The sequence below is a fragment of the Synchiropus splendidus genome, chromosome 8 (genome assembly GCF_027744825.2).
Source record: "Synchiropus splendidus isolate RoL2022-P1 chromosome 8, RoL_Sspl_1.0, whole genome shotgun sequence".
Classification (NCBI taxonomy): Eukaryota; Metazoa; Chordata; class Actinopteri; order Syngnathiformes; family Callionymidae; genus Synchiropus; species Synchiropus splendidus.
In genome coordinates, this window is record NC_071341.1 from 23,659,528 (window position 1) to 23,677,637 (window position 18,110).

Below are 18,110 nucleotides of genomic sequence, written 5' to 3' on the forward strand. Positions count from 1 at the left end.
CCGTGAATCCATTCCGGTAATGCAACTTGTGCTTTCACATAAATGTAAATGAGAGTCAGGTAGCGCCTTGTTGTCAATTTGGCAGATACACAACAAATTTCACCATAGACCTTGTCTTTACAGGTGGCCAGTTAGCAGTGTGTACACGCTGGCTAACCAACTGTGGGATTCTGAAATTGAAGCACTGTGAATAATATCACGTGAAGTGTGTGATAGAGATTGTGAACTCACTGACAGTGGAAGAAGGACTATCTGATCTGTCCACTCTACGTTTATTGAACACAAACTCTCAACTCCTGGTGATTCGTGTCATCCGGGGACTGATGGAGTGTTTATTTGTGATTATGACCACATTTACATAATGAAAAATTAAAATTAAAACTTCAGAGCAGTCATGTTAAAAAGTGAATCATATATGTTCATATAAAACCTGTAAAAACTTTCTATCGTTTCACGTACCTGTCATCTTCCCAGCTGAACCCTTAGTTCACTTTTGTTATTTTGTCACAATTCATTTCCTGTGATGAACAGTTGACTTGCTAATTGTAGTTTATGGAGAGATTATCTTTCTTCAGGTCATCAGTAGTCTGCCTAAACTGACGCTCCAAGTAAGACACTATCAAAAAATATTGAGGCGATGCCCTGAGGCCTTTCTAAATGTGGGTACTGTGTTGAAGGCACCAGGGGCTTTTGTGTGCATGGGCTAGTGCAGGGGTCGGCGCCCTAGTAGTGTGATGCTGATGCTTGTGGACACCCTCTACAATCCTCACGTTTGTCAAGAGAGCTCCAGGGCTCCAACGTTACTTTCACTTGACAAAAGACAGGGTCATTATAATGGAGAAAAGGGGGACAAGTCGAGGAAGTTCAAGTGTTATGTGCTCTCATGACATTGTTGTTGCTTTACTGGCGTGAACTGGGCTACTGTCCTCTTGTTGACTGGTTAGACTGTGGTGGTGGACTGATTGAATAGTGACGCGTGATGTCTAATGGCTTGACATCATGTGATGCTTATTTCTTTCATTTGAAAAAAAGGGCTATACGTTTTTTTGTGTGTGTCAGTGTGGCCCGTTTTGTTGTGGTTTGTCTGTTGGTTGATGCCCATTCTCCATTGTCAGCGTTTGCACTGGCAGAGGTGGGTTTCCCCCCAGATGTGTGTGTTCAGGGAGTTAAAGCATTGATCTTTCATGAGACTTTACGCTGGGTTGACGCCACCGAGATGAAAGCAGTGGAGTGATGTACACTGTGTTCCAAAAGAATAGATTTGGTTCTTTTGGAATTCAATGCCAGGTTTATTTCTCTCATGTTTATTTCAAGCAAATCAGTTTTGCTTGCTTTTGATGATAAGTCCTGAACCTGGGTGTCGTCCTTGAAAGGCTAAGTAGGTGAAGCTGCTGCCAAGCATTCAGCATGTCTTTGTTTCAGGTCGTACTCTGGGGCACAATGTCATGCCATCTTGAGACCAACTTGCTCCTCACTTACCTAAATTAAACAACTTGCCCGCTTTGTTTATCCAGCCCCATGTTCTAACTTGCAGTCATTTTTATGGCCAGTTCATTCTGCACCTCGTCTGAGTTTGTATTGGAGCCTGTTACCGCTCTGGCTCCTGGCTTTCCTGCGCAGGTTAATGGGTGAAATCCCTTCCCTTATTGAATCTGGTGCCTTTCACTAGTCAAGCAAGTATTCTCTCTAAATGATATGTATTTTTTTTTTGTAGTTTTTATCTCTCGCAAGTGTTATCCGCTGATGGTTTTGTTTCAATGTAAACTTGTTTTATTCAAATGGAAATATAAAGTCTGAACTTTTGTATTGTAGGCTTTAATTGGTTGTGCTGGAGTCTCATTGATCCCAGAACTTAGCCACATTAGCAGCCACAGTGAGTTAAACCTCCTTTCCTTTCTCAGTGCTTGCGGACAACAGACAGCATAGCGTGAAGAAATGTCTATCCCCCGGCCCTCATGTCAGGAATCCTGATGAGGTTTATTGGGGCAGAAAGGGCACTGTTTTCCCCTGAGGGTGTAGCTTGGATTCTACAACTATTGCTCTTGTCTCTTTAACTCACACACACACCATACCACACCTCTCTTGTCTGGCACTCATCTCAAGCCGTGACTCGGTGATAACCTCAATATACGTGGAGGTTGTGAGTGTGTAGGAAAGTAGACCTCACTAAAATCACGGGGGCTGTCTGAGGAGAAAATGGCTGGAAGTCTAGACTTCTAGGTTGAAGGCGGGGTGAACTTTTGTGACATCATGCCGTGTCTGTGGCTATGTGTTCAGTCACCTCGTGTGACTCAGTGGTATTGATTAGATAACATGCAGACCATGCGTGTCCCATCCAGGGACCCCTTCTGTAAACCGTGCTCAGAATTGTTGCTTTAATGTGATGTATCTGAGTGCGTCAGGATTGAGCCGTGTCTTACACATGTGTGAAGAACCCCACTCTTATCCAGATTTTTGAACGCGACAGCCATTTCACGTCGTTTGTGAGGAAATGTTTTGACTTCATATGATGCGTGACCATTTTCTGTGTTTATTTGACGCTGTGAAACAGAAAGTATCACAGCCTGATTTCAGTAGCCTGAAGGAGACTTGCAGGATTCTTCGCTCCCCTCCTGGTTCAGACAGGCCACGCCTGCTATAGCTTTGTCAACACGTGAATGATGTTTGAGCCTTATCTTTGGGCTCATTCATTCTTGTGTGAGCTGGCTCAATTAATTTCAACACGGTCTGGTTACCCATTGACGCAGTGTTTGACTTCTTCCTCTGTTAAAAGCTGCCAAAGGAACTGCTTTAACATGCCCAAACTTATTCTCGAAGGAACTCACGACAAGAAGCTCTTAATTAAACACATTTTCCTCCCGTTTGGTTGCCCATCAACCAAAAATAGCCACGTTCCAGGCGCTCCATCTCACTTGGCTACTATTTCTCGACAAGTCGTGTTCTCCTTTTGCCGCTTTTGCTGCTGGCCGTGCTCTGCCACAGTTTTCCATCAAAACACCAAACCTCAATGGAGCATTCAAGCCCGGGCCCGCTCCACTCCTTCCCCTCCCTCCCATCCCACCCAGTAAACCTCCTCTTTACTCTCCCTGCAAATGTTACTACTTTATCCGGGAAGGAATCCTGGTTAAGACGTAGAGACGCTCAGATTAGACTGGTCCTTTTACTCATTTCAGTGAATCATATTAACTAATAAAAGCTGATTCATGAAGTTCTTGTAAGTGCATCTGTCTGACAGCCCACTTTAGTGTTGATGGAAGATCTACCGTCAAACCTTCCAAGACCTCTTTTCTTTTTAAATTTGTGTTGTCAAGAATAATAATTTGTGCCATGCATTTATTCATGAATGTACGTGTGGCTGTTATTTGTGACGTATTTATATTTAAACTTAATAATTGACTGGCTTACCTTTCATATCAATAATATCAATAATACACAGCAGATTTCAATTTTATTTACATTGGTAAAATAGTTTTTATATTGGGGGATCCTTCTAGATACCTTTAGATAAAGTTTTAAATAGTTTTTTTCCAGTTAAATTAGCATTGTCTTGATAAAAAAAAAGTAAGTTGTAGAAGTGAGGGGCAAGATGACTATTGAGCTCTTCAGCACCTGAAGAACAGCTGTTGACTGTTTTACTGTACCGGCCATGTGTCATTGCACTGCCATGACCTGGCCATCAAAAGCATATATCAACCAGTCAGCCTTATTTTTTACAAAACCCTGCCTTTGTTTCTCGGACTGGGCTGAAGTCCATTGGGCCCATTCATGCATGTGTAGAGAGAACCCTGGGGCTGTGGTTGAAATTGAAAATTTAAAGAGCATTTAAAACCGTTTGAAATTATTTCAGTGAATGTTGAAGTGGGTTTAAGATGAAATAGAAATCCATATATCCTGATATTATTTGACTGTGATGTTTGTACCTAATACTCCTGCACTTTTGTGAGAGAAAAAAACATGTTAAACCCACTTCTATCACTGCTGTCCTACAAGCAGTCAAAAAACATGTTTCGTTTACGCCTGGGCCACAATCCAGAGAATGATTTGTGACTTTCTTTGCACATGGAAAATTATTAAATTATGTCGTTTTAGTTCTGTGCATAAATTTGTGCACAAATACTTGGGCCAAGTTGACAATGTGAGCTCAGTAGATGTTGCTGAGCTGCCCAACTGAGTCCTTTTTCTAATTCATTACCCATGAAACAAATTGAGCATTTGGAGTGGATTTTTTTACGTGAATGGGACGCCTAGAAAGGTTGGATAATTTTTTAGTTGCATATTGGTGATCGTATGACACTCCTATTCCTCAAGTACTTTAGAAATTTAGTCTTCTGGGTAGTCAGTCATGGGTATGATCTTGCTGCCCCGCAATGGATTGGTGTGGTTGAGTGGTTTTTTAAACATATTCTTTTCGACTTCTACTCCTTCAAAATGTATGACTAGTTTAGGCCAAAAGTGAGGTACATTCATTGAAGTTAAGGGATCTCAGTGCTTTTAAGTGTGTAAATTATATTAATGAAAACAGTTGGGATATTAAGAATGACTTATGTTTACTGCTGGTCTAAAAGAACGCCATGTTGGTGTTTGTGAAAAGGAGAAAAAGGACTCACTCAGTTGCACGTTTGAGTTTCCATTCCAGTGGTGTTATGTAATGTACATGTTTGAGCAAGATTCCAAATCCCAAATTGATCCTGGTTTTGATGTGGTTGTCTTGATTTTGTTTCGTGTTTACACCACGGGAAGAAATAACTCAAATCATTCATACTCTTCTACATGAAATGTCGTCAAGAAACATGTTTTCTGAGGTAGTTTAATCACCACCATGTTTGCTGACAATACTTTTTCCACGTGCCAGACGTTACAGTTGCCCTGTTAGAAGAGAATTACACTGTTTCCACAGTTAAAAATATTATACTATGTGTGAAATGCAATGAAAACGGTGCGAACATTCTTAGACAATAATTTGTAACAGAGACACTGCTTCTTCTCCCTTCTATGTCCTCAGTTAAAATTGACTGTCTTGTCTTCATTTGTTTCCTGACGGAGTAACCAAAACATCTGCCAACTCAGTTTTGCCATCTCCTGACTTGGGTTTCCCATGTCCCGGTTCAGACAGTGTGTTTATGTGCAGATTTTTCCATCCCTTCAATTCAGAGGTTTCAAGGGAGTGGGCAACTAAGAGCACAGTTTTCTTTCGCCTCGAGTCTCTGGAACTTATTACAGTCCTCCGCGTTTTCATAAACGCACCATTGAGCTGCTGAATGAAAAACACTGTCGTTAGGTGAAGGAGCTACTGCTAGCTAGTGGGAGCTCTTCATTATGATGGATGGGATTCTCAAGGTTAGCTTGTTGGCATGACTCCCTCGCACTGCTAATACTTTGCTTACTATCTTGAGAAGATATAAAACATTCCTTCGTCTTTTTCATTTACTCCTCTCTATCAGTTCCCCTTGTAAAAATGGTCGCTATAGTGGAAATTGTGCGGTTTATTTTAGTCCTGTGGATGATTTGCACTGTAAAAAAACATTTTGCTACATGTGATGCACTTGTTCTGGTGATAGAAAAATAAGTTGCTACATCATTTCGGAGCTGCCAAATTAACGGTCATTAACATGTTTCGATCAAGTGGAGCTGAAGGAGGTTGGGTTTTAGACAGCGTTGGCTTGTCTGTCTGTCCTTTCTATTCAATTTATTCAGATCAATATCTGAATCACTCATCTTTTTTTAACACTGGCAGTTGGGAACATTTTTGGCATTTGGGCCCAAGATTTATTATCATTATTTTTTTTTATTTACTTGTTGTTGGGGGTGGACTGAAGCTGCTTGGTGGAGGTTTGCACTCTCTGCGGGCTTATTTACTAGTGAACATCATGACCCAACCTGAAAGTTGAAGCTGTTATGGTTGTACGGAAATATATTGTCATTTAGATGGGATGATTCATCCCAAAGCTGAGGGTGTCACAATCTAATGTTGGGGTTTTACAGAAAGTTATGGCTGTCTTCAAGTGAAAGTGCGAAACAAAACCTTTCTTCAATTGAAAGGACAGTACAGTGTTTTATGGAGTTTTATGTGTGTGCCACGGGACATATACTTTATGGAATCCTATATGTGGCTACATGCATCTTTGTTAAAAAAAAAAAAAGTGCCTGAACAAGAAACAGATGGCTGAAGTATTTTGTCTGTGTAGAAAGCCAATACTACGATTAAAGGAGCATTAATCAAATGACTGCAATGTATAGCTTTGCATCTGCTTCACTTGTGTGTTGTAAATATTGTCATTCATCTACAACTCAGTTCTATATACAGCTAAAAAAGCACAAATATTCAACACGAAATGAAATACCTCTCTATATTTATTGAATATAATATGTAGTGATATGATTGTCTTGTTTAAGTTAAAGACCAGTTCAGTGTTGGTTGCATTCTTCAGAACTGTACTCAGAAGTCGCCATGTGATTTCTAGACCATTTGTCCAGGCCGCACACAATAGCTGTGATGAACTAAATACTGGGATGCACACACATGACCATAGTGTCCTGCTGTGAAGAGGCCATGGGCATATGACCTGGAAAAAGGTTTAATCTGCAGCCCAACTACTCTGATGTTTGATCAGGATTACCATGTTTACCACTGCGGCTCTTAGGCAAAGCCGTGAGACTGGCTCTCGCTTAAGCGCTTTTTGCATATTCATAAGCAGCTCATCTTTATTTATGTCGACAGTTTTTGCCATGTCACTTCTTTGAGATACTAATGGACTTTGTCTTTCTTTAGGTTTCCCAAGAAAGCAAACAGGTAAGAGTTGTTTTGTCTGGTTTTTTTGTTTTTTTTTTAAATCAAACAACCTCGTAAGTATGAACTGTGCAGTTATAGCCAGGTTCTTACCGAGACTTGTGTGCTGTAACAGAAGTCCTCAGAGTCTGAACTCAACATACCGTCTCTCTCCGCCCTGTCTAACTCTCATGTACACGCACACACGCGCACATACACGGCGAGGGACAAAGGGGTCCCTCTTCTAAGAGCGGCCCATCACTGCCTTTCACTACGAACAGAACAGTGGCCTTTCACAGTTGGGGCCGGCATTGGGCAGAAGCAGCCATACATGGCTCACTGAGGTCCAAGCTGCAGTCTGGCCCTGTGGCAACCTCTCTGACGAGCGTCCTTTCTCTGGCCTTGCTCTCTGGGTACTCAGCAGAGCGACTCCACATCCTCCCCGCCTGTCACATTATACAGTAGACACACTCAGCATGACTCACTCTTGATACAACATTATTCTCCTTTGTCTGTGCCCGAGTTCCTCTGAGTTCTGATTGGCCGGCAGTTTCTCGCATATGAATTGAGCAGAGATAAAGGCATATTGACTTTGAAAAGAATTGCATCGCACACACCCTTTAGATAATTCATTTGTTTTTATTCTCTCTCATCACACCTATCCTCCTCTTCCGCCTCCATTTTCTACCATTCCTTGTCTGTCTCCAAGTCACCTGTCTATTTCCAAATAAATGTTCTCATCTAATCTGATATTCTTATTTCTAATCTTGTCCTTCCTAGCCACTCCCAATAAAAAACCTGAGCTTCTTCGACGTCGCAGCTTCCTGTGTCAGAGCTACTGTCTCTAACCCATACATCATGGCAGCTCTCACTACGTCCTATAAAGCCTCTCTTTCACTCTGGCTGCTCTCTACTCTTTTACCCTGTCTGCGGTCTCCTATTCACCTTTATTGATTAATCTTCAGTAGTATATCAGAATTTGGTGGATATTTCACATATTAATTGTATTTATCTCAGCTGTGATAAAATAAATTGTTAAAAAAAATGTTTGCTTTTCCCTTCGCAGAATGGAAAGTCTGATGTGATAGCTTAAATCTATAGCCTTTAAAATGTACTATTCCTGTCAAAAAGGAAAATAATTAATAATAATTGTATAACATTATAAAGTGAATTGTATTTTACTTTATGAGTCGCCTGAGTCACGTGCAAACCTCTTGTGTGTTGTCTCCCGCAGAACCAGCAGCATTCTAAGTAAAGACCACCCTCCAGACAAGAAGCCCAAAAGTGACAAAACTTCACTTTCGTCTAATGAGTTCGACCCTACAGGTAACAATACCTCCTTCTTCATTTTCTCCTCTGGGATTTTGGATACCGCTCAATCTTACTGTCTTCTACTTTTCTGCCTGTCCATCTTTGTTGCTGTCTGTCGGTGTGGCTGTCCAGATATGGATTGTGTATTGAGTCAGACTAGTTGCATTATCCTTTGTGGTGGTGGTGAAGTAGTGTGCATCTTTTGCAGAAGTTGCAGAATCTATCCACAGTTTTGTGCAGTTTAAATCATTAAGTTGGATTTCTCTGACTATTATAGATGTTTTCCAGAAAACATTTTGATATAATGGCGTCGAAAGTCGAATGTGAAGTCTAATGCTGTGGTTGTGCCGTGTTGTTATGGCAACACTTTCTCATGGATTTAGTTTTTCATCGTGTGTGAATTGACACAACAAATCTTGAGTGTGAGATTCAGCTTAAAGGTTTTGACGCCAAGCTGAGCCAGCGGCGTGGTGTACTAACAATGGCTGGTCAAATTCGCATCGCTCTTTTACGTGTTGGACAACAACAAATCCTCAGTCCTGATTGTCAAATGCAAAGCAGACTGTGACAGATGAGTTGTACACGTTGGCAGCTTAATGAAAGCCTATTATCAGTCTGTGCGTTCTCGCTTATTTTTTTGTTGTTGTTGTACTGCTTCTGTCAGTATTATTGTACCCCCGTTTTAAGCAACAGCATTTCAGAATGGCAACATTAGAATTTTCACGTTTATTGTGCCAGATAACTCGGGCCTGACTGTGTGTTCGGGTGGGCCAAGTGCAACTTTCAAGGGCATGAAAATCCTCTAACTCTGTTTGCCATTTCAATTTCGACTTTATTGCAGGGTGAGCTTGTTAAGTTTCTGAGACGCTCCAGTTTGCTTTTGTGACACTCCCTGTGGTGTTTGTCAGCAGCCTGTGCCGGATGATGTGAGATACGGCTAAAGCTTGTGTGTTCAAAACAGAGCAGAAAATCCTCTGCAGCACATGGTGACTTATCTCTCCATGATGCAATGATAAATAGACTAGGTATCTTCTCAGGGATGTTACACAAGATGCATCAGGGTCCTCTGTATTTTTCCTCATACTTAAGAGGCTTTAATTGAATGCCCTGTTGAACTTCCCCGGGGACAAATGTCTATTAAACATTCTTCTACAGTCTGGTTTTCAACCAGACTCAAATTTGGCATTTGTCCTTTTGCTTGCCTGCATGCTCCCGACCCGCATGTCTGTTTGCCTCTTTTTGGTTTGCTGCAAGTTCCATGATCTCATCACCAATTCTTTTACCTTATCGTTTTCTGTTTGCATCATCTGCCTGACTCAAAAGTGGTTTGGATACATTTTTAAAGTTTTCATAACGCAGCTACTTGGACTTATGAGTAACTTTTTTGCATATTAAACCCAAAACTTTAAAGGTAAATATGAAGCAAATAAATTCAGTGTTAACCACTAAGTTTTGCAAATAATTTCAAAACAGAATGTCAAATTTCTCCTTACGCGCATCAGCTCTGCTCTCGTGAGTTGCAGAAAATAACAGCTTCAAACAAAAGCTGCTGATTGTAAAATGTAGCTCTTCAAGATTGTCTAATAAATAACCACCGAACTAATGACAGCATTCGATTACATTTATAACCAACAGCAATCGAAATGCTTTATTCAGCCTTTTCCCGTAATGTGTCCTCCATTTTTGTAGTTTCTCATGCGTCTTATGAGCATGTCTGGGTACATACAGCCCTTTACGTTTCATTCAAGCGTGATTCCAAACCATTGTTTTATTTGTATATTTCCCTTTGCCCATGATCTATTCTCCCTCATGATTATTTTCTCTTCCTGTTTTGTCTTTCTTTTCCTTGTGTCGGTCCATGTTCTGTGTTTGTTTGCTGCTGTTCTATCTGCCTGGTGGGGGCTGTGAGCAGAAGCTCTGGTGGTGCAGAAGAGTGGCAGCAGCAGTGTGATAGCAGAAGGGAAGCCTGAGTCCTGTGGTAAGATGCTCCTGCTGGAATGACTAGTGTGACAGCTGCAACCATGCACGCTTCACTTTCTGCTGTAAAAATGCCTCTAAATGTTTGTTTGACACAAAGCAATTGCAGTTTTTCTAGGATTTCAAGGATGTGTGTGGCAAACTTGCGGGTCTTGTGTTTGTGACTGTGATTTGAGGAACTGTTTCTCCTGTTTTTATCATTGTTTTCGGACACTGCTGCACAGCTCATGCCTGACCATGACTTTAACTGGCTTACACGGACGAAAATACTCCAAACTTTAAATGCAAAATGTCAATGTCATTGGTGGTCATTTCAAAGATCCCATTCAAACTTATAAACTTGAAAGTTCTATTTGGCTGTTTGCTTTATTTTTAGCAGGGAGGTAGCTCTTCATCTTATTATCCATGTTGGTTTTTTTCCAAAGATCAGTACTTTAAAGGAACTATGAGGGATATTGCATAGGAACCAAACAAACAAATGAAAAAAGCATGAAATGGAAAGACAGTGAATTAAATATTGATGGCATTCTGAGCACATCATTTATACAGACAACAGCCTTCATGGCCATACATTCAGTGGCAAAGGTGCGCAGCTTTTTAAAGTCAGAAAGTGCATCCACACACACCGATTCTCAGGCTACACTTACAAATGGTGGAACTGAAAGCTAAAGATGATGGGGGGAAAAAACCCTTATATAAGACTGTGAGTGGACTGACTGATATGGCTGAGTGCGATGTTCATTCTTAAAGGTCAGTTCCTGTTCCACCTTGCATTTCCTAATGTTTCACCAAATGGATAATGGATACATTAAAAGTCTGAATAATACATGAGCTTAGATTGATTAATATGATCAAGAAAATCATCACCACTGCTTCTAATGGCTTGGCAAAAGCTAAAACTGGTTTCAAATACTTGTTCAACATTAAATAAAGAGTTATGACTGAACCAGGTATTTAACTTGTGGCTTCATCTTATTTTCTTGACACCCATGCTTTCTCCCCTCCTCCCTTCCCCCCGTTCAGCTTTACCTAACCCTGTTGGTTCTCTCCTCCCCCCACCCTGGGGGCTCCAGCGCCCCCCCTCCCTTGCCTCTCCCGATCTATTAGCTCCTGTTTCTTCCACTCACCAGCCCCCACTCTGCCCCGGCCTTAATTGATCCGCTCACCTCTCTGGTTCATGCTGTACAGGCCAGGAAATCTCAACAACAACAACATGTTCAGGGGTCACCTCCCCCATATTTAGAGTGACCCAACATCATCTTGTCTGCAGATCTATCTCCCTTCTGACAACACTTTATAAAATATTCATTGTTGTTGTTGTTGTTGGTTCGTGTGTGTCATGTGACCTTACGAGGCGCAAACAAATCCACCATGGGATAAAATGGAAATTCTGTCTGCTGCAGAAATGAGTTAAAGTGTGTTTGGCTGAAGATGCCAAACTGTGCCACTGAAGTTTTTTTTCCAATTTCATTGAAATCGACCCAAAATTTTAGTTTAATTCTACAAGTCCATAAAAACAAGACTTTACTGGAAATGTTTATACATGACTTTGCTTACAGATCGGTCTGATAGTACTTTGACTTTCAGAGTTCCTTGTTTTAACAATCGACTGATGATGAATGTCAAGGTTTGAAATGTGATAAAATGTGTCTTTGTTTGCCTTTACTTTAGCGGTGAAGTTGTTAATTCCCATTATAACAATACGTATATATAGTATAATTTCCATCACTGTGTTGAATAAATGACGTCTTCAGTGGTCCACATTGACAGCATTATGTACCATTCGTCTCACCCACAGGTCTGGTCCAGAGATGTGTCATCATCCAGAAAGATGAAAATGGCTTTGGGCTCACTGTTAGCGGTGACAACCCGGTGTTTGTGCAGCTTGTTAAAAAAGGTAAGCCTGACGTAGACTTTCGACGTCACCCTCCTCGTTTTGTTTTGTTTCTTTCGTCTTCATTCAGAGTTGTGTCCAATAGTGGTCTCTCACTGTGTGCAGATGAGAACGAGGTTGTTACCAGGTCACAGACAACATTACACGGTCTGTGGGGTAGTGGAGTGAGACAGAAATGGCAGGTCAAGTGCTCCAGTTGCACTGAGACCATTGTTTAGCACTGTTCTCTTATCCCTGTGTGGCTTGTATTTGTCACTGAGTCCTACCTTCATTATCGTTGTTTGTTTGCGGTTCTCTCAGAATGCAACATAAGGTTTTTAGTTAATAATAGCTGCTTGGCTATTTTGGTGTCACATGACCCAATTTGAGACAGTAATTGTTACGGCTGTCTGAGGTCTGTGTATTATGTTCTTTCATGAGCCTGGTGAGGTTGCCAGATCGCTTGTATTTTTCCTGGAAGTGGGGGCTAAACATGGATTTTGAAAAGGTTGCCATACCACTTACTTTACAGGTATATTGCTGTCCTTAGTTCCACTGTTATTAGTGGTGCTATGTTACATTTCGTAAACAATCTTGTTGTTACTTTGCTTTGTTTCTAGCAAACGGTCTGACAGTGGAGCCACTTAATATCACAGCAGCAATCAGGACGCACACAGGAAGTTAGGGTGAAAAATGAAACCGCCATAAAGAAACAAATTTTGATGAAGCCAAATCAAGGCAAGCAGCTTGTGCTAAGAGTTGTTTTTCATAGTGTCTTTTATTGTTTTATGTTGGATTAAGATTGTGGTGATGAATGTGAACACACTAAAGTAAATTTGTCACTTTATTTATATATTTTCATGTTTACTGAAATGATGTGAACCACATTCTGGCGACAAAAAGTTTCCGCTTTTTTTCTGCTGACAACAGAGTCATAATAACCAGTCTTGCTCTTAAATCCCTTTGTTTGGGGTGGAGCTGTGAAACTGGTCCTTCTTGTAATATAACCATTGTTATGGTCTTTTTAAGTATCACTCTTATAGTTACATCTCAGATTCTGGTCTGTCGGGGATTTATGAATCTAGCGAGTGCCACTGCATTGAAATCAGCCAGACTTAACCTTTCTATCATGTGCTTTCAACACTCTTTTGTGGCCACCTTTGTTTCTTTGACATTCATCTCTGTGTTTGCCAGATGGAGCCGCCATGCGGGCAGGTGTTCAGACAGGCGACAGGATCATCAAGGTACTTTGTTTATCTGGCTCAGTCTTTCCTCTTCTTTCATCACTCAGTTCATGTTTGCTGTTACTCAGATAGTATGCTGCCACCTCCTGGACAGACAGTGCCTCATCACAAGTGTGTTGGTTTGTTGATTTTCCTCAGGTCAATGGAACTCTTGTGACACAATCTAATCACATTGAGGTGGTGAAGCTTATCAAATGTAAGTCTGTAAACTGTGTACTCACTTAGTTGCATGGTTTTGGATGGAGCATCTCTTAAATAACGTGTCCTCTCGTGTGTTACAGCGGGCTCCTATGTGGCCCTCACAGTCCTGGGTCGCCCTCCAGGGCTTGCCCAGATCCCTTTGTCAGAAGCTGAATCTGAAATGTTGGGCGTTAGTATTTCCTCCCCGAACTCCCCAGCAACAGAACGCCCGTACAGTCCTCAGACCCGGCTCTCCTCCACACACCCGCCATGGGTACGGATCTTCTCTCCACGTTTGATTCACCCCTGACGCATTGTTCTTTTCCTAATCCGAGCTTTATTTGGAATATAAACATCTTTCTGTTCTTTATTTAGGCCATGAAGGAGGAGTACGGCAGGAACCCCTCCCCCAAACTACTGAAAGACAGCCAGGACACTAAAAAACACATTCCTCAGCCACAGGGTCAGCCCTTCAAGTCCACAGGGCTGTCACAGGTAGAGCAATTAACCTCTGATGCCACACACTTTCAACCATAGCCTGAAGAGTGGGATTTATCAAAACACTGATCTAACACTGAGGTGGTGGTCTGCTTTGTGTGATGTTGTTGTCGGTGTTCAGGAGTCATTCCAGACTAGCCTTAATCCTAATCCTTGTTGAAGGAATTAGACTTTGTTTATGGAAAACAACTTGCCTTGTTCCAGACCTCCTTACACATCCAAAGTAACCTTATTTTCTTCATAACTAGAGTGTATTCTGTGACCACAGTAACTTTAAGTTGAGTTTTGGAAGAGTACAGATGTCAACATTGACGGCAGCCTAAAGTGAGGTTCTTATCTGGTCCAATAAGTGTGGACGATTTTTGTGGCGTGTGAAGCTTTGATTTTAGTTACCAGAGAACATACGACCTTAGTGTGTCATGTCACGGTGTGATAGATGACTCAAACGTTTGCTATAGTTGTGTTGTATTATTAATATAAAGGTGCAACCACCTGAACCCAGTTACAGCTAGGTCATAAGCAACACCAATATTTCTGACTGAAAATATCTTGAAACTTGTGTGCTTCACTTGTAGGAGGCCACTTCAAGTGGCGACGGAGATGATGGTTGCATACCTGAGACAGAGCACACACCTTTTAAGGGAGAGCACGGTACAGACTTGTCTTGGACAAGTACTCCTGTAAGTGTTTACTTAACTTCACTTAAGATACTTAAGTCCGGCTTTGGTTTGCCTTTGAAGAGAATTAATAAACGAAATTCCTTCTGCAATACTTACAGATTTCTGGTGGACTTGGGCTGAGCTCCCCAGATAGTGTTTACCCAAGAGACTCATCCTGTCCAAGTCCAAAAGGGACGCCCAGGAACAGTTTCAACTCCTGCCACTCCCCAGACGCAGAGGATACCACTGATCTGGTTGGTTTATTTTTGGCTTTGTCATCGTGTTTTTTTAGCAATGACCTCAAAGAAAGACACAAATTTGATCATATGAGAAACATAAAAAAACATTTCTTCATAGTACATAATGCTTATGGTCCCCAATCTGAATCTAAAACTCAGTTTAGAAGTTACATGTTACAAGAAGGCTGGAGCCTTTTCCGGTCTCAGTCACGTTAGGTTTATTAACACAACTCAAACTGTCTCTCCTACAGGATTCTCTGTCTCCCACTGCTGTCAGCAGCCCTTCCTCTCGCCTTCCTGCGCGAATCATTGGCGCTGAAGATGATTACTTTGATTCAGACCAAGAACAGGTACCACACTTGAAACTGTGACTAGTCTGTGTTATTCAGGCATATAATCTCATAATCTGGCCAATGTTAAACAAAGGTCACTCAGGTTGATCCTAAGATATCAACAAATGTAAATGTACTCGCCCATAACGTAAGTATTTTTGCACACGGAATGGTGACTTCTTTGTCCACCTTAAATAAGTGAAAATGCTTGCATGTTTTTTTATCTCTCTTTATTAATTTTACTTTTTTTGAATAAGTTGCTCTTCAAGCCCCGAAAGTGCAGAAGTATCTGGCTGATTCACAAAATGCTGGCTAATCTTGGTTCAATATCATTGACAGTCTTCATGAAAACACCAGCACTTTTGTGCAACAGCAATTATCGCCACTGTCATTTGCACAAACACGACTAGACAAAAAAACAAACGGCTTGTGCAGTCTTTGTGATCCGGAACCGCTCCCAGAACACACATACCTAACTAGAAGAAATGTCTGTTTTCTGAGGAAGACAAGTACCGTCAGATAGTCTGTCTCGAGCCTGTCCAATACTGCTTGTCTATTAATCCTCATCTAACATCGTCAAATCATTTTGAATGTGTGCAGCAGTGGTGTAGTATGATCTTGTTATTATTGTGTGAACACAATCTTACTTGCTTTTCTTTCAGGCGAACGGTCAGTGCAACCGCTTCAGCAGCATGGAGCAACTTAAGTCTCGGCCGGCTCACCTGGCAGCTTTCCTGCATCACGTCATCTCTCAATTCGATCCAGCTCCTCTGGTGAGACGAGCGTTCCTGAACTCTTGGACAGGTCTGCTTTCCTGGTTTTGTTGGTCACGTTTTATCTCATCACCCTGTTTCCCCAGCTGTGCTACCTCTACGCTGACCTGTACAAACAGACCAACTCCAAAGAGACAAGACGGGTGTTCATGGACCTCCACACCTTCTTCATTGACCGTGGAGCAGTAAGATTTCCTCCTGATTTCCAGAGCGTCTGAGAATTAGGACACTGTTTTAAGAAACCTCAACAGTTTGCTTTACATGTCTACATTCATTGCATCATAACTGTTACTGAACTCTATGTTAGTATTTTCATTGAACTTTTTCCCCATTTCCCAAGTCATTAACCTCATTATTTTTAAATATAGTTTCACAGTCATTGGTCTATTTTAGTTATTTTATTGAGTTGTTTTAGCTCACACATTTGTTTTAATTTCAGAACTTGAAAGTTCCAGTTCCTGAATCCATATCTGCTGACCTAGGTAAGAGCTTCGTATTGAGGTTGATGTCATGCAAAACAAACTGATGGTAACTCACGTTCTGAATTGCAGATCGACGACGGACAGAGTTGATACCAGAGGAAATAAACCGACAACATGTTCAAACCCTGCAAGAGTCCTTGCTTCCTGACATTCAGAAAAACCTGGAAGATTTTAGGTAAACACACAAACAATTCTCCATCACACCAGCTACAGGTGATGCAAACATTCAATCTCCACTTCCTCTTGAATGTCCTTACGTCCACATGTTAGTCATGTTATTGTCTTACAGAAAGACAATGTGAATCTAAAAAAATAAACATTTTTGTACAATCAATCAGTCGGTCTCACTGCATTCAGCAAGAAGCAGGAGGAGTCATTTTAGCTAGTTTTCATTGGATAGTTAGACGATGACCATATAGGTGGGTTACAAGGTTCAAGCTTCCTATCGTCATCGAACATCACTTCCTGTTTCCCTTTACAGGTCCGTCCCCACCAGGTAACGTTTGTCAAGTTTCGCTCCATGATAATGTATGCGTGGTGTGTTCCTGCAGGCAGAAGCGCAGTATGGGTCTGACTGTAGCAGAAGTGGAGCTGACCAGACTGGACCAGGAGTGTGTGCGCGATCGCGTCACGCTCGAACGCGAGCGCTCCTATGCCGAAAACATTATCACGAAGATAGAGGACATCTTGTAAGTCACCACTACACCAGATGTTGTGTAGACAAGTTGGCAGTAAATTGTAGCAAACAGCTGATATTTATCTTTTTTTTTAGGGTCTCTACACAAAATACAGAGGAAGAAAAGTGGTAAGCAAATTTGTGTCTGACTTATTTAAGACTGAAGTGGATCTCTGTATTACTCTCATCAAAATTACCATCAGAATTCAATTATTCAATCATAAAGACACGCAATTTATTTGAATGTCATCAAAAGACCTCCTTTTAAATGATGTCATTTGTATTTTCTGTTAAGGAAAACATTGCATTAAAGCGATGCTAAATTATTCACAAGTGAGTGTGAATGAAACAGTTTTGTTTGATATGCCATATGGCCATTGCAAACTCCAGATGGTTTGTGCAGCAAATGTACGACACGGACCGGTCTGACATATGGTGCGTGTCACAACGTGGATGCTTGCACTTTTAATATTTTGCCACCATTTTGTGTTCTTGGTTAAAGTTCACCCGTGTGCTGCCAAGCTCAGATGTTGTCTTCTGCTTTTCCTCAGCACTACAATGCAGTATGTCATCTATACATACATGAAGCACCTTGGTGTGAGGGTCAAAGAACCTCGCAGCCTGGAGTCCAAACGGGTTCGGATCAACTTCCTGCCCAAGATCAAGGTATTCTACTTCACCTTTCTCCCCATGTGCTTGTCAACCTTGTATCCCAGAGACTGACTTGCTGTGCTTTAATGTGCCGATCAGAAAACCATCAAGCCTGAAAAAGAAGGAGAAGAGAAGGTTAAAAAACCTAGATTTCCCAGCATCCTTGGACCTCAGCGGAGACCCAGTCGTATTGAAGCAGCTTCAGGTGATTGCACACAAAACCTCTTTTTAAGTCTCACTCACCAGGATTTCTTCTGATATATAGATAATATAACAAGAAAAATAAGATTTTTTTTCTCTCTGAGATTTCCTCTGTCAGTGTGTAGCCTGGAAGGCACAATTGCTTTTGGCAACTTATGTAGGTCACTTGTAATAATGTAACAGACACATGGGAAAATGACAAATGGGATGCCTCATGGTTCCTTTAGTTCTAGTTTCTCTGGTCTTCA

At 41.4% G+C, this 18,110-nt stretch overlaps 1 protein-coding gene across 2 annotated transcripts in view; it reads left to right on the forward strand.

The window, feature by feature from the left end:
- Nucleotides 1-18,110, forward strand: part of LOC128763709 (rho guanine nucleotide exchange factor 12-like) — a 32,822-nt gene that overhangs the window by 7,211 nt on the left and 7,501 nt on the right. Inside the window, exons 2-20 of one of the 2 annotated variants that reach the window (XM_053872809.1) lie at nt 6,770-6,790; nt 8,001-8,092; nt 9,990-10,055; nt 11,853-11,951; nt 13,122-13,171; nt 13,310-13,367; nt 13,453-13,625; nt 13,727-13,846; nt 14,425-14,529; nt 14,628-14,762; nt 14,999-15,097; nt 15,742-15,852; nt 15,939-16,037; nt 16,292-16,334; nt 16,404-16,509; nt 16,886-17,023; nt 17,107-17,139; nt 17,562-17,676; nt 17,761-17,866. In XM_053872809.1, the coding sequence (XP_053728784.1) occupies nt 6,770-6,790; nt 8,001-8,092; nt 9,990-10,055; nt 11,853-11,951; nt 13,122-13,171; nt 13,310-13,367; nt 13,453-13,625; nt 13,727-13,846; nt 14,425-14,529; nt 14,628-14,762; nt 14,999-15,097; nt 15,742-15,852; nt 15,939-16,037; nt 16,292-16,334; nt 16,404-16,509; nt 16,886-17,023; nt 17,107-17,139; nt 17,562-17,676; nt 17,761-17,866 (1,769 nt within the window). The remainder of the gene's footprint in view (nt 1-6,769; nt 6,791-8,000; nt 8,093-9,989; nt 10,056-11,852; nt 11,952-13,121; nt 13,172-13,309; nt 13,368-13,452; nt 13,626-13,726; nt 13,847-14,424; nt 14,530-14,627; nt 14,763-14,998; nt 15,098-15,741; nt 15,853-15,938; nt 16,038-16,291; nt 16,335-16,403; nt 16,510-16,885; nt 17,024-17,106; nt 17,140-17,561; nt 17,677-17,760; nt 17,867-18,110) is intronic. The other variant, XM_053872810.1, reaches the window with a different exon arrangement.